Source organism: Nomascus leucogenys, chromosome 11 (genome assembly GCF_006542625.1).
Source record: "Nomascus leucogenys isolate Asia chromosome 11, Asia_NLE_v1, whole genome shotgun sequence".
NCBI classification, from domain to species: domain Eukaryota; kingdom Metazoa; phylum Chordata; class Mammalia; order Primates; family Hylobatidae; genus Nomascus; species Nomascus leucogenys.
Genome location: NC_044391.1, coordinates 64,504,450 through 64,520,994, shown reverse-complemented (window position 1 = coordinate 64,520,994; position 16,545 = coordinate 64,504,450). Strand labels below are relative to the sequence as shown.

The window sequence follows — 16,545 nt, the reverse complement described above, 5'->3', positions numbered from 1 at the left end:
TTATTTTTTAAAATTTGAAATAACTAAAAATATTTATGAGATTTAATTCAGGGAGTACTTATTCTATCTGCAATTAAATTTTTTTTTTTTTTTTTTTTTTGAGACAGAGTCTCTCTCTGTCACCCAGGCTGGAGTGCAGTGGCACGATCTCGGCTCACTGCAAGCTCCCCTTCCTGGGTTCACGCCATTCTCCTGCCCCAGCCTCCTGAGTAGCTCGGACTACAGGTGCCGGCCACCACGCCCAACTAATTTTTTGTATTTTTAGTAGTGACGGGGTTTCACCATGTTAGCCAGGATGGTCTCCATCTCCTGACCTCATGATCCGCCCGCCTTGGCCTCCCAAAGTGCTGGGATTACAGGTGTGAGCCACCGCGCCTGGCCTGCAATTAATGTTTTAAATGACATAAGATAAAGATGCAGTTGCTTTTGTACCATGCTGATAACAAATTGGCTCAGCATCTTTTATTAAAAAGTTCTTGAGTTCGTATTCAATAATAATTGTTGACTGAATAAATGCATACTCTCCTCATAAAGTAAGTGTGGAGGACTCTTGTCTTTCAAGAAACTGGGCCTGGTGTTTTCATTGTGAGCACATGTTTAATGACTGACCAATTTCTTTATCGGTTGCAGTAGTATGTTACAGTTTTCTATTTCTTCTGAATAATGTGACAGTTTTAAAACACGGCCTGAAGGGTTCACCTCTAGCAGGAACTGAAGTCTATATTCCTCCCCTGGAGGAATCCATTGTCCATGGAGCTGAAGTGGCTCCATTGTCTCAGGTCAGCCTTTAAGAAACTGAGATGAACTAAAGAACAAACGTTATGTAGAAAAGAGCCAGGATGTGTGCGGTTTGAAAGTAAGCCGGTTCTTAACTCCCGATATCTCCAGACAGCTGAAGAGTCTCAAAATAAGAAAGAGCATCAGAGTAGGTATCAGATCTTGGTACTAGGTGATCAACTCATTTTGGAAGCCCAGAGCTTTTCTGGCTTTAGCACTGAAAATCTCACATCCCAGGAAATCCCTCAGTAACATGAATGGAAAGCTGACATATTTTTAAAGTTTTCTTCATTGGTTTTATGTTCTAACTGCTAATTCTGTGTTTTCTTTCCTTTTCTTTAATTGCACAGCATTTCTCAGACCATTTGGTCCCTATGTGTATACTGCTGATTACAGAGTTATTCTATTAAAATAATTATGAAGAGAAAAATTCAATTGTGTATTTTGACACATAATTGTATTTATGTACTCTTAATTTGTTGATTATTTTGTATACATAGAAAAAAGGCTTTGTGAATTACTATGGACCACAGAGATTTGGGAAGGGAAGGAAAGTTCACACAGACCAAATTGGACTAGCTTTGCTGAAGAATGAAATGGTATGGATTTTGAAAAATGTAATCTTATCTGTTTCTGTCAATTATACTTACTACATAATCCAGCTCCTTGCTTTCTTAACTCTAGCATATAAATGCATGTAAACACACACATACCAAATATATTACATCACTGAACATTTAGTAAGCTGCTGCTCTGTCCTTGATATCACATTACAAGAAAGCCAACTGTGTGAGTGTCCTTGTGGTTGGCACATATTTGAGATTTGACACAGAAATGACCATCACTTTCCAATTTTAGTGAACTGAATAGAAGATTTAGAGGAAATTTTGACCCTACAATCCCAGAAATCAGATATCAGATCATATAAAAGATAGGAATCCACATAAATCCAGAGACTAAACGGGGAGCAGCAAATTTGAAAACAAAATCTGACTAGTTCAAAATGAAGCTAAAAATGCATGTTACAACTAAGAAGCTGCATTTGCTGAAATATTAAAAGCGTATGTGTGTATATCTACTTTTAATTTATATTTTTTATATATAATTACATATTTTTACACTAAAATGGAGTGCACATAATGGAGGAAAACTACAAAACTATACAAATTATATATTTGAACAAATGCAAGATTATTCTTACGATAGTATCTTGTTCACTCACCTGTGTTCTAATATGATTTCTTGAGTGAAAGAAACAGTAAAAGATTTTGTGAGAAGCGTAGTGCATTGAACATCATCTTACATATCAAATAATGTTCAGAGCTGATGAGTTAGACCACATCTGCAAATCTATAATTAGTTCTGGGTTTCACATTTCAAAGGAGATTTTAGCAACTGGAATATAACTGATATGATAAAGTGTCTAGAAATGCTTACCTCAGCAGTGGTTCTTCAGTCTAGAAAACTCTGAAAATTAACTTGTAAAATGTTTAAAATTTTGTCATACAGAAGAAGAACTTAGTAGTTTGGGGCCTGTTGGATGCAGCAGATGTTCTACTTGAGTTCTGCCATTTGTCACATGTGTTACTATAGGTACTTAACTTTTCCAAGTTGCTTAACTTTTCCAAGCCTCGGTTTCCTTATCTGTAAAATGGAGATAGCATGTATGTCACGAGATTTTTCTGAGAATCAAATGAAAGAACTTTTGTGAAGGCAGCTAGTACAGTGCCAGACAAGCGTCCATAGATGGGATGGGCTAGATATTTAAGGGAGTTGTAGTCCAGCATAAGAAAGACTTTTTCTTAACAATTGTTCAAATAACTGGAATGTCCTGTTTCTCATAACATTTAAGCAAAAGCTGGATGGCTACCCCTCTACCTCTTTCAAACCTCATATTGCATACCCTTGAACTTTTAAAAAATTTTGCTTTAGTAGTAATAATCAATTATTGCTGTGTAACAAATTACCCCAAAATGTAGTGGTTGAAGACAACGTGCATTTATTATCTAAATTTCTGAGAGTCAGGAATTTGGGAGCAGCTTAGCTGAGTGGCTCTGGATCAGGGTCTCTTGTGAGGCTGCAGTCACACAATTGGCCCAGGTGTGTAGTCTCTGAAGACTTGACTGGGATGGAGGATCTGCTTCCAAGCTCATGCTTGTGGTTGTTGGCAGGAAACTTTATTTTCTTGCTTTAAGACTATTTGTGGCATGGCTTCTTCTAGAGAGATAAGTCCAAGGATGCAAAGGAGAGAGAGAGAGACAACAGATACCGCAGTGTCTTTTATAACCTAGTCTCAGAAGTGGCATACTTTCACTTCTTCTGTCTTCTGGCCACACAGACCAACCCTGTTAAGTGTGGGAGAGGACTACACCATGTGTGAAGACCAAGTGATGGAGAGCATTGGGGGCCATCTTAGAGGCTGGTTCCTGCAGCTAAAAAGCTGTATCTTCTTTCCTTTGCCTGAAGCACCCCCTCCCCGACCTGTATATTCTTTAGGTCTCAGTTTAAATATTCTCATTCTACTCCCCAAGAAAAAGTGAATTCCTCTTATTTTGTGATCTTGTATCATCTTGGGCTTCCCATCTTAAGTTTTATTATATTTTATTGTTATTGCTTATTTAATTTTGTCAGTAGGCAGAAAGTTTTAGTTGAACAGAGACCATGACTCTTTTACTCAATGCTCTGTCCCTAATACCCTATGCAGTACCTAGCATGTGGCAGATACCTAACAATATTCGTTTGAATAAGTGAATACTGTAAAAGAAAATTGAGTGGGAAATTGGGTCAAATGACCTATTTAAGATCCTTTCCTACTCTAAGACACGTGCTTTAGAAATAAATCCCAGTGCTAAAGACAGTGATAAAATACATGAATTAGTAGATACTATTTTTAAAAAAAGGAACATCTTTTAATCTATTTAGGATTTAAAATATTAAATTTGGCAACTTTTTCATTAAGATTTTGGCAATTATTTTTAAGTCCAAAGAATTCAGGAAATTGAGAGCACAAATGAAATTAAGGGCTTGCCATTCCCCTCTGCTTGCTACTTTCCTATTTTTGTCATGTGTGTTGGTCCAGTCTAAAATTTATGCCATTATTTTACTCTTATGTTCTTAGCTCAATAATAGAGATAAAGGATGACAGAACTCTAGATTGTCTGTCAATTGCCAATGACAATAGAATTTATACTGTGTACTTACTTTGATAGTACTCTCGATATAACCTCTTCTCCAATTTTATGTCTCTCTTTATCTTTTGTCTTATGAATCCTTTTTGGTTTTAAGGGAGAACCATCTTTTATATTTCCAGCATCCTTTTGTTCTTCAAGGACTTCTAAGTCTTGAGAAATAAAAAAGCCACTTAAAATATTTGTGCTGAGGCAGGAGGATCACAAGGTCAGGAGTTCGAGACCAGCCTGGCCAATATGGTAAAGCCTGTCTCTACTAAAAATACAAAAATCAGCCGGGTGTGGTGGTGGGCACCTATAGTCCCAGCTACTTGGGTGGCTTAGACAGGAGAATAGGTTGAACCCGGGAGGCAGAGGTTGCAGTGAGCCAAGATCGCACCACTGCACTCCAGCTTGGGTGACAGAGTGAGACTCCGTCTCAAAAAAACAAACAAACAAAAAAGATATTTGTGGCTGTGAAATGGGTGAAACATAACATTAGTTCATTTAATCCTAACCTGAAAGTTATAGCTGTGTTTTCTTGGAAACTTCTGAGGCTTCTTTTTTTAATGTTGTCTTTCTGAGTGATTTTCTTTACTTTTGCTCTGGGAGCGAGGCATTCTACATCTTCAGAGCTACTTCTTTTCTTCTTCCCTTTCTTGACTCAGGTAAGTTGGATACTTAAAATCTTTCTTCTTTTTTTTCTTTTTCTTTGAGGGTTGCTTTTGGAGTTCACTAGTTTCTACTTCTGAGCCCTCAGAGTGCTTCTTGATCTTTCACTTTACAGCTGCTTGCATTTCTTGTGTCCATATTTAACTCTTTGATCTGGACATTGTCTTCCTTTTTCATTTGCACTTTTTTTTTCTTTTTTCTTCTGTAACAATACAAACATTGGTTTAATTTTACTTCTACTCCAGCCATTTAAATATTAAATATTTTCAAATACATCTATTTAAATGTTAAGGAAATATTTAATATTTATTTTTAGGCCAGAAGGGGCTCAGTTTTCACTGTCTTAGGAAATATGCTAGGTTTTCTTGGTGCTTCTTCTGGTGGGTTGTTAAGAACCTGAAATGATTGCAAAAAAGTTTTACTATTTATAATACTTGCTAATTTTTTTGTTTTTGTAAACAGTTTAAAAATAAGGGTTTAATACATTTAGCCTAAGCTTTTCAGAATTCTTACACCTTACTAAGAATGTCAATACATTTAACTTTAATATTTAAAAAAATAACAAAAGCAGAATTATGGAAGTGATAGGGAAATACTTTTTTCAGTCCATAATATTTTAAACCTATATATAAAATTATTTCATGCAGAAGGCCTATTTCTACATTTAACATTGACTGTTTAATTTTTGCAAGCCTAAAGAGAAAATTGCAGCATCAAGTATAATTATTAAATCCCTATTCTTTTAGAATGCTAGAGAATTTGCATCTTTTTTTTAAGAAAGTAATTTTACATTTTTATTAACACATGTTTACTTGCTTGATTTTTTAAGATGAAAGCCATAAAATTGTTTCTTACACCAGAAGACTTGGATGATCCTGTAAATAGAGCAAAGAAGTATTTTCTTCAAACTGGTATTTACGTTTCTTCATCCTGTACATAGCCATGCAGATACAGATACACATTATAAATGTTTTATCAGCAGGAGAGCATTTATTGTAACATAAATGTGTTAAGAAATAGATTATAGTATATCACATACTGAATACTTTTGTTACATGACTTAGGCACTCACTTCGTTTTTGGTCAGATTTGGAAGTTTTTTATGTCTATGCTAACTCCTGTCTAGGGGTAGGGGCAATGGGAGAAATAGTTTCTTAGTTTTTCTTGGCTGAAATCCTCTGAAGAGAGAGGAGTTCCAAATTCTAATCTGGCACTCATGGCAATATAATTAATTGCAGCTGGGGGAGATACAAACACAAATAAATAAAAGTTCATTTATGATATTCCAAACTTTACACATTATTTTCATTCTAGTTGCCAATTAGCCCTGTCAGTTTTTAAAACTTTAGGTCAATATGATGGAATACATATAGAATGCTTGATGAAAACCACTAAGGAAAAGTGGTTATGAGTATGGCTTGAGTCAGACTGCATGGGGTTAATACTTGGAACTTTAATACTTCCCAACTGTATGATCTTGTGCAAGTGATTTGACGTCATTGTGTTAGTTTCCTTATCTGTAAATTGAAGCAAATCACAGTATCTAAAAAAGTATTATGAGATTTAGATATGCCCTTGGAATAATGCCTCTCGTGTACTACATACAGATAAATATTACCTTCATTTAAATAATATTATTTATAATATTATAATATTACCTTTATTTAAATAATAAAAACAGCAACCACACCATTTCATATTCATTCAGATATCTGACTGACATACTGAATTTCACTTACATTGAAATAAAGGATGTCGGTTTTCAAATATTTATTATTTTTAATTATGTACATATTATATATGTGCAGCTATTCACAGGAAAGTAGTATTTTTGTGCCACACCACAATGTGTAAACAGTGTGGACACTTCTAACTCTTATGAGTAATTTAGGTAATACTAAGGAAAATTCAAAGTGACTTGTTTGTGTCTGTTGTAGAGTCCTGAGATGATAATTTCCTTATGGCAATGATTCTTAAACATTCATATGCGTAAGAAACACCTGGTACATCTATTTCAATGCCAATTCCAAGGCCATATGTGAATAAGCATCTTTGTGGTAGATTCCAGTCATCTACATTTCAAAGTGCATTTGTGAGGCATAATAGTGTGCCTGAAGGCTCCAGATCTCAGCCCTTTCTTAGTAAAAAAAATTCTGTGTTTATGTCCAGAATAGCTCTTTAAAAAACTCAAGCCTCTGCTAGCTCAGCAATTAAATTATTTAATCATTTGATTTTGTTTTAACAGTCCTGTGAATAACTTCATTAGTGTATGTCTATTCTGAAGTAAGGGACTTTAGTAAGCTGTTACTAATGTTGGATTCTTGCCTTTTTTTTTTTAATAGCAGGGAAAGTGAAAGTAGGGCCATATTATGCTTATTATTTTTTTTAAAGCTCTTCAAGTGTAGCTAGGTTTAACTGAAAGTGTTGAATAGCATCTTAATACCCATGTTCATTGCCTCAGTTTGAGATTAGAACAAAAGCCTTTATAACTGGCCTTTAAATAAAAGTGGCTAACTATACCTGATTTACCCTTTGTTTCAGAGGATGCTAAAGGCACGCTTTCATTAATGCCTGAATTCAAAGTGCGCGAGAGAGCATTGTTGGAGGCATTGCACCGCTTTGGCATGACCGAGGAAGGTTGTATCCAGGCATGGTTCTCTTTACCCCATTCCATGCGCATATTCTATGTTCACGCATATACCAGCAAAATTTGGAATGAGGCAGTATCTTACAGACTTGAAACCTATGGAGCAAGAGTAGTGCAGGGTGATTTGGTCTGTTTGGATGAAGATATTGATGACGAGAATTTCCCAAATAGTAAAGTAAGTATCATTCCATCAGAGTTTTCCAAGAGTAGTTACTATACCAGAACATGAATTTTCAAAAGATTATAGAAACACTTTAAATGTACATGTAATTTATTTATCTATTTGTACTTATATTTACTCATCTCCTGCTTCAAGTCTGCTGTCAGTTTAGGCTTAACACATGTTGGTAAATAGAAAGATAAAAATAGTGGTATGGAGTGAAAGATATATAGGTAGTAAAGCTTCCTTTAAAAAACCCATTTTAGAAAAGATTAAACAAATAATGCACAAAACAGCCCATAAAAATAAAAATCAAGGCCAGGCATGGTGGCTCACACCTGTAATCCCAGCACTTTGGGAGGCCGAGGTGGGCAGATCACGAGGTCAGGAGTTTGAGACCAGCCTGACCAACATGGTGAAGCCCCATCTCTACTAAAATACAAAAATTAGCCAGGCGTGGTAGCGCACGCCTGTAATCCCAGCTACTCAGGAGGCTGGGGCAGGAGAATCTCTTGAACCCGGGAGGCGGAGGTTGCAGTGAGCCGAGATCACGCCACTGCACTCCAGGCAGGGTGACAGAACGAGATTGTGCCTAAAAATAAAAATAAAAACATTACAGATGAGGCTGCCATCCCTGCTAGCGTCCTAATGTGATTCCCTGTGCTTCCTCCAGAGACTCAACCTCTGTTGTTTGTTATGTGTCTTTCTAGACCTTTCTGTATGTTTTCACATAAATATCCATTGAAAAACTATTTTTATTCTATTAGTTACACCGAGAAAAGAAAAGGTAGGACTTAGAGACTCAAAACTTAAAATATGGAGAGGAGAAGAAATATAATTTTTATAAGGTATATGGAACATGTAATGTGTGTATTTCTTTTATAGAAATGTGATTTTATCTAAATATGATTCATAATTTCCTCTTAACAATGTCTTAGAGACATTTATATTAGTGAAGTTATAATATAGTTTATATTATAAAGCTTGGTCCTTAACATTTCCTCCTTGTCCAGTTTTTTTATTTTTTTATTTTTATTTATTTATTATTATTTTTTATTTTTATTTTTTGAGATGGAGTCTCTCTCTGTCGCCCAGGCTGGAGTGCAGTGGCGTGATCTTGGCTCACTGCAACCTCTGCCTCCCAGGTTCACGCCATTCTCCTGCCTCAGCCTCCCAAGTAGCTGGGACTACAGACGCCTGCCACCATGCCCGGCTAATTTTTTGTATTTTTAGTAGAGACTGGGTTTCACCGTGTTAGCCAGGATGGTCTCGATCTCCTGACCTCGTGATCTACCCGCCTCGGCCTCCCAAAGTGCTGGGATTACAGGCGTGAGTCTCCGCACCCAGCCATCCAGTTGTTTTTATCTCTGTGAGTTTGAACTAATGAAACTGGGTTCCATAAATCATGCAAGGAAATTCATTGGATAGTACTGTAATGCAAAAAGAACAAATTATTATTCTCCAACCTTATCATAAGTCAGTCTCATAAATTTTAAAAATTAGTGAAAATTTGAATAACATTTTCGTATGTAACATAGTAAAATCATTGAATTTTAGAGAAGAAAAGGATTTTAGAGACATTCTTTTTTAATTCCCATTTTATAGAAATGAAAATTGGGTCTCAGATTGGAGAGTAGACAGATTCAGAGTCACACAGGTAGTGGAATTAAAAAGACCCGGCTGCCTAACTCCTAGCCCTGTTGGTCTCTACTAGAAAAATCATGGAGTATAGAGAATTAGTCTGTAGTGAGAACTAGAACATGGTCCAGTTTTTCAAAAATAGAGGTAAAACAGACTCTGAACTCTACATAAAGGAAACTTTATCTAAATTAATGTCAGAATTCTTGATGTATTAATTAAAGTTTTTTGGTTTTAAGTAATAGAAACCCACCTCAAACCCACAGTAATTTAAAGAAACACGGGAATTTATTGGCCCTCATAACTGAAAGCCCATGATAGATTCAGGCGCAGCTGTATTTGGGACTTAAGTGTCCTAAACGATCTCCTTTTTTTCATCATTCAGCTCTGCTTTTCTCTGTCAGATTCATTCCCAGTCTAGCTTACACCTTTGGTGGCAAGATTATTATTAACGACTCTAGGCTTATTTCTCACCACTCTAGACTTGCTTCTCTGCAGAAAAATGATTTTTCTTTCCCAACAGTGTCAACAAAAGCTGTGTAATTGAGTCTCAGTGGCTAGGAATGGCCTGGCCTGGATCATATGTACAGAACCAAACCAGAAAGTGTGAACTGCAGTATGTGATTGACTAAACCTGCATTCCTGGGGCTCCTTCCTGGGACCCTAATCCACATCTGACACCTGGGAGAGGTCTCCTGGAAAATGAGAGTACCGCTACTTCAAAAGAGGGAGTAAAGATTGCATAAGGCAGAACATCAGATGTCGGCTTCACTTTTTCATTAAATGGATGAATATGCAAAAACTGCAATTACTTTTGCTCCCACCTAATAGGAAAGAAATGATAAGAAAATGGTCACTAGGAGGCAGCATATGTTACTAAGAATGGTAATTTAATTGAGATACAGACTCAAACTCTGTGTGAAAACAAATCTAGTAGCATTATAAGTTTTATTTTACCTCATGTGGGAGAGAAGAGATATGTCAATGATCCCCTTTTGATAAATAATAAAAAATCGTTATCATTTCTTAACACCTCCCAGAAAAGATGTCTATTTAAATATTGGAAAGCACCCTAATTAGTAAGTCATCCATTTCTAATTCAGATTTTTGGAAGTTAAAGATTACTTTCACAAGATACAGCAACAATTTTTGAAATGCATGAGTTTTATAAGACTTCTTCATTCAGAATAACATTTACAAGGATAGTTTTGTGATTGGAATTTTAGCTGCTTTCGTTTTGGAGCTATAGGAGAAGAGAAAACATTTTCTCCTACATATTTTGCAGAATTTCCTTTTATGAGCAGCAAAAACAATGTTTCTATATATTTTAAGATCGATCACTTATTTTATTAGTTAGCACTGAGGAAAGAAAAGGCAGGACTTAGAGGCCCTAAATATAAAATACGAAAAGGAAAAAGAATAAAATTCTTAATAAATGGTATATGGAGAACGTAATATGCATCTACAATTAAAAATTGTAGAAAACTAATCTGATTCCTTCTTTTGATAGAATTACTAGACTAACAGGTGTATCTACATTTCAAATCACTTGGTAACTTTTCTTTGTGTGTGTGTGTGTGTGTGTGTGTGGGCAAGATGGAGAAATGTGAGTTAGACAATTAAAAACTTAGGTGAATTTATAGTTGTGGAGCAGCCATACAAGGAAAGCATGTTTGTTCATGAATTGCTGGATATCAACCTGGAGGGAATTCTCTAAAGACAAAGCATGGTGTTTTATACCTGACTATGTTTATTCAATGTTTTCATAAATTACTCAAATCACAGTATGTAGGTATACTTACGACTCTGTGAAAGAAAAAAGGCTAGAAATGGTGATGCAAGAGAGATCATAATTCCATGTAGTCTGTCTCTTGTATTTTGATCAGATCACATCTGGAGCTTTATATCTGTTTCTGAGTGCAGTAATTGAAAGAGGTTAGTTACCAATAAACAAAAAAACAAATCCCAAATTAAAAACAAAAAAGGAGCGACATTATTGATAAGACTAGGGAGAGTTGAGGGGAAATCAGGTAGATTTAGAGGGGCTCTAGACACTGTACCCTGTGATGAATGCTTTAGGAATATGAGAATGCTGTGAAGCCTTGTGGACAGAGAATAGCTGCCTTTCTGTTTGAGCTTTCATGAATAAGAGAAAGCAGAACTGCTTATTCTGTGATATCCTAGAGCCACATTTCATAGAGTTAATCTGTCATGCACCTTTTTTTCCTCTTGTATGTGACACCTGTTACCATTCTATGAAACAAATGCTGAGAAATACCACCTCTTTAAATTTTTTTTTTTCAATTTTATTTTAAAGACAGAGTCTTGCTCTGTCACCCAGGCTGGAGTGCAGTGGCACCATCATGTTTCACTGCAGTCTTTAGCTCTTGGGCTCAAGCAATCCTCTTGCCTGGGTCTCCTATGTAGCTAGCACTACAGGCATGTGCCACCACACCTGGCTAATTAAAAAAAAATTTTTTTTTTATAGAGACAGGGTCTCCCTATGTTGTCCATGCTGGTCTCAAACTCCTGGCCTCAAGCGATCCTCCCAAAGCACTGAATTACAGATGTGAGCTACCACGTCCAGCCAGAGAAACATCAGTTCTGTATAGAGTATTATATTTTCGGGGGACAGAGATTAGTGGGGGTGGGGAGTGGGTTGATATTATAGAAGCAGATTTTCGATTCAGCCTAATAAAGAAAAACTTTGTGATTTAGAAAAAGATTGCTGGTGACTGAGGTGAAAGTATTGCCTCAGAGTTTTCAGCAGCCCACCTTTCTCCATGTTATCCAAATTCAGTGATTAGTGGTTAAAGCAGGAAGAATCATTCTAATTTTTATGTAGTCTACTCCTCCAGAAACAAATTATGATAAGATCTTGTTTGGGTTTATGTATATTCAGCGTAGGAACTGATTTATATGTGATAGAGTTAGGGAAAATTGAAAGTGGCGGAAATTTGGAATATTTGGGAATCATTCATATTTTCATGTTTTTTAAAACTAGATTCACTTGGTAACTGAAGAGGAAGGATCAGCTAATATGTATGCAATACATCAGGTAAATTTGCTTAAAAATTACTATCACTTAGATCTAAGTGTAGACATTGTCCCCAAAAAGCAAAATGTTGACTAGTTCCCCTCCTTTTTTTTTTATTAAACAACTTTTAAATTAAGGTATAATTTATAAACAATTAAATTCACTTAGTTTACAGTTGTATAGGCTTTGATAAACATATTTTTGATAAATGTAGGACTGTGTGGCCACCACAAACATCAATCATAAAGAACAGTTTCCTCCCCTCTCCAGATTTTCCTGTGCCCATTCCCATCCCTCACCCCTGGCAACCCCGATCGGTTTTCTGTCCACTATGGTTTTGCCTTTGAAATAATGTCATATAAATGGAATACTACAGTATATGGCCTTTTGTGTCTGGCATCTTTCACTTAGCATAGTGAATTTCAGATTCATTCATATTGTGTATATTTGAATTTTTTACCTTCTTCCTTTTCTTGACTACCTTTTGGTACTGTTCAAGAAAACTGTCTAGAAGACACCAGCAAAGGAAGAATACCCCACAAAATGCAGTGTTTACTCACAAGCAGCTAAGAAAATAAACATTGAATGTGTTGCTATGTGTTTGTTTTCTTGTTCTGGAAGAAATAAGAAAATTTAAAACTGTCCGCCAAAATACCGGTAATGTGATTGAGCAGTAGAGGTTACTCTTTGTGTCACAGAAAGTACATGCTTTATTTTATAGAGATTAAGTCTTTATCAGCTAATTAAGTGTACCTAAACTTCTTAAGTAGTGGATTGTTTAATAATATCTGATTTGAGTTGGTTACCTTAGTTATTGTGAGTCCTTGATTTTAGTTAGCTATTTTCTTTGGCAGCATAAAAATATCATAGCATATTATTTAAAGCATGTTTTAGGCTGATTGTGATGTTTATATTCTGAGACTATTTTTACAAATCCAGGTCCCAGTCATAAAAGTACATTAAAAAGATGATCATGTATCTTTTTGAAGGCTATTTTCATATTTTTTCCCTCTTTTCTTTCACAGGTGGTTCTTCCAATACTTGGATACAATATTCAGTACCCAAAGAACAAAGTAGGGCAGTGGTACCATGACATACTTAGCAGAGATGGACTACAGACATGTAGGTTTAAAGTACCTACTCTGAAACTGAATGTACCAGGATGCTATAGACAGATTTTGAAACATCCCCGTAATCTCTCATACCAACTAATGGAAGACCATGACATTGATGTCAAAACTAAAGGTTCCCACATTGATGAAACAGGTTTGTCTCTTTTGATCTCTTTTGATCTTGATGCTTCATGCTATGCTACCGTTTGTCTGAAGGAAATAATGAAGCATGACGTTTAAAACTGATACCCTTGGTATAATCATATATATGTCACTCTTTGAAGGAAAGGGGGCTAAAATATCTTAAGCACCTTCCATGTGTTAGGAGCTTCATAATTGTTATCTCTTTTAATTTTCACAGCATCCTGAGAAGTTAGGATTTGATACTGTAATTTTATAGGGGACATGTAAGTGTCAGGGTCCAAATTTAAGGTCCATGTGACCCCAAAGCCTGTGTTTTTTTTTCTATTATATGTTTCAGTGACCTTTATTCTGTGTCATAAAGTTACAATCTTTTAAAACCATTAGGAATATATATAATACTGCAAGATAACATTTAAGAAAAAAAGTTGTGAATATTCATATCCTCTAGCTCCTTGCTTAGAACACTGGTAAAATTAGATTGCAGTGAAGCAAATGTTGGAGAGAAAGATAGATGAAGCATTTTGCTAATTATTATTGTCCTCCTTTCCTATTTTTGAAATTATTGATCAGAACAATATACAAGGGAAATGCCATACCTCTGTTTGTGATAGGTACCCCAGAGTAGTTATTACCTCTTTGTGAGACAAATAATCTTTGATGAAGATTGAAATAAAATTTCTCATCCAATTTTTATATCTTGGCATACGCTCACCCTCTTGACCATTGGTAATTTTTTCATAGTATCTAAAACAGGTGTTAGAGTCAGACAGATTCATTCTTAGATTCTAGCTCTGATACTTACTAGTGACTTTGAGTATGTTGTTGATTTTTTTGTGTGTGGTTACTGATAGAATCAAGACAATTACAACTTCATAAATGACAAATAATAGAATTATCTCCACATTTTTTGTTGCTGGAGGAATAAAACATTGTGCCCATTTGAAAATTTTAATTTTGGTTGGTTGAACTATCGCACATTATAAATCATCCTTCACCATTTTATATCAGTTAAATATGGGGGTGGGTGGGGGAGGAATGACTGGCATGTAGACATCTATTGATTTAGGAAGATCTGAGCATTTCTTTCATTGTTGGTAAGATATAATGATGAAATTTAAAAAGCAGTATGGAGCATTATATATCAGTAATGTGATATATATACTTAAGCCAGTTTAACCATTTTGGGAAATGTTAGCATAAGGAAATAAAATCCAAAAGAAGGAAGAGAAGCTATATGCAATGCAAAATTTGCTTATTGCAATATTTTCATATACAATTAAAGACACTAAAAACAGTTTTCAAAGTCCAGCATTACATAACTAAAGTAAGTAAAATGATATGTATCAACTTGATGGTAAAATATGTAGTTATTTTAAAAAGCAATGAACAATTTAGTTTCATGAGAAAATGTTGCCCCCTAAAAGTAGAACACATGTATTACAACTGCAATAATACTCTGAATTCATCTTTCACAAATAAGAGACATGTTAGCATAGTGATTAAAAGCACAGATATTGGAGACAAACTAACCCAGTTTGAACCCTGGCACTGCCACGTATAGCACTGCAGCCTTGGGAAAGTTATTTAAACTCATGGGCTTCAGTTTCAACATCTGTAAAATGGGCATGTTAACATTGCCTACCTCACAGGATTACTGTGAGAATTTTCTAAGTTAATATATGTAAAGCAGCTTTAAAAAGTGCCTGGCACTTAGTTATTGTTAAATAAGTGTCTGCAGATGCAAGTTTGGAAGAGGAAAGCAAATAAATGAAAATGCCTTCCTGTTAAGATGATGGGGTATTTGGATTTTTTTAATACTAAAAAGTTTTTTTGTTATATGTTTTGGCAATAAATAATTCTCAATACACAAAATTGGATATTGTAGTACCATTGATTTTCTTTGGATTACTGCCATCATTTTAATGTTATATTGAGAATGAAGTGATGCTCTATTAGGTAGTAAAAAAAATTTAGAAAAAATGTTTTATTTTATATGATAAATTGTATCCTATAAATGTAATCATAAAATGAGTTATATACATTATTAAATCCTAGTTTTTAAGTTTTGAATAGCAATCAGAAAATACGAAAGCATGAAAATATATCATTGATTTTACTTTCTTTGCCTGCAGATGGCACTATAATTTTAGACATTTATTTATTTATTTAGTAAATACTTCAGCAGTGTATAAAGGATCACTAAGTTTATTTCATCACCATAAAATGTATTGAGATATCATTCATGTGGAATATTATTTTATATGCCAATAAGATGCCATGTTGAATTTTTTTTGTTTAAGGACTTTTATTATTAATAGTATGCTTTGGACCAACTGATGACTAGTCACTTAGGTTTTTGCAGTTTTGCTGGGACATTTCAGACCTTCATAAGCATGATCTTTGGATTTTTTTTTTTCTTCACATCATTATTAGGAGATAATTTATTTTTAAAGTGTCTTCTTAAACTGCAAGGATGTCCGTTAAACATCACATGTCAATTAAACATGCCGAAGGAGAAGCTATGTCATCAAAATGCCCACTTAACCTACCCAAACATCTCAAACCCACCCTTTGCTGACCTTCTATAACCCCATTTCCAAAGTTTTGTTTTATTTTTATTTTTTCTTCCAACTTTTATTTTAGGTTTGGGGGTACATGTGCAGGTTTGTTACATGGGTAAATTGCATTTTGTGGGAGTTTGGCAAACAAATTATTTAATCACCCAGATAATGAGCATAGTACCTGATAGGTTGTTTTTCTATCCTCATCTTTCTCCCACCCTCCACCCTCAAGTAGGCCCTGGTGCCTATTGTTCCCTTCTTAGAGTCCAAGTGTACTCAAAGTTCAGCTCCCACTTATGAGTAAGAACATTTGGTATTTGGTTTTCTGTTCCTGCATTAATTTGCTTACAATAATGGCCTCCAGCTACATCCATGTTGCTGGAAAGACATTATTTTGTTCTTTCTTATGACTGTGTAGTATTAGCTGGTGTATATGTACTATATTTTCTTTATCCAGTCCACTGTAATGGGCATCTAGGTTGGTTCCATGTCTTTGCTATTGTCAATAGTGCTGTAATGAACATATGTGTGCATGGTCTTTATGGTAGAACAATTTATATTCCTTTGGGTATATAACCAATAATGGGATTGCTGGGTCAAATGGTATGTCTGCTTTAAGTTCTTTGAGAA

The 16,545-nt window shown here is 35.1% G+C and overlaps 1 protein-coding gene across 8 annotated transcripts in view; it reads left to right on the top strand.

Moving 5' to 3' along the window:
• Nucleotides 1-16,545, top strand: part of PUS7L (pseudouridine synthase 7 like) — a 133,197-nt gene that overhangs the window by 15,598 nt on the left and 101,054 nt on the right. For 5 of the 8 annotated variants that reach the window (XM_030822671.1, XM_030822670.1, XM_030822668.1 and 2 more), the window contains exons 5-9: nucleotides 1,278-1,376; nucleotides 5,446-5,527; nucleotides 7,158-7,438; nucleotides 12,066-12,119; nucleotides 13,124-13,364. In XM_030822671.1, the coding sequence (XP_030678531.1) occupies nucleotides 1,278-1,376; nucleotides 5,446-5,527; nucleotides 7,158-7,438; nucleotides 12,066-12,119; nucleotides 13,124-13,364 (757 nt within the window). Of the gene's footprint in view, nucleotides 1-1,277; nucleotides 1,377-5,445; nucleotides 5,528-7,157; nucleotides 7,439-12,065; nucleotides 12,120-13,123; nucleotides 15,227-16,545 lie in introns of those variants that run through there. The other 3 variants (XM_030822672.1, XM_012510573.2, XM_030822673.1) reach the window with 3 other exon arrangements.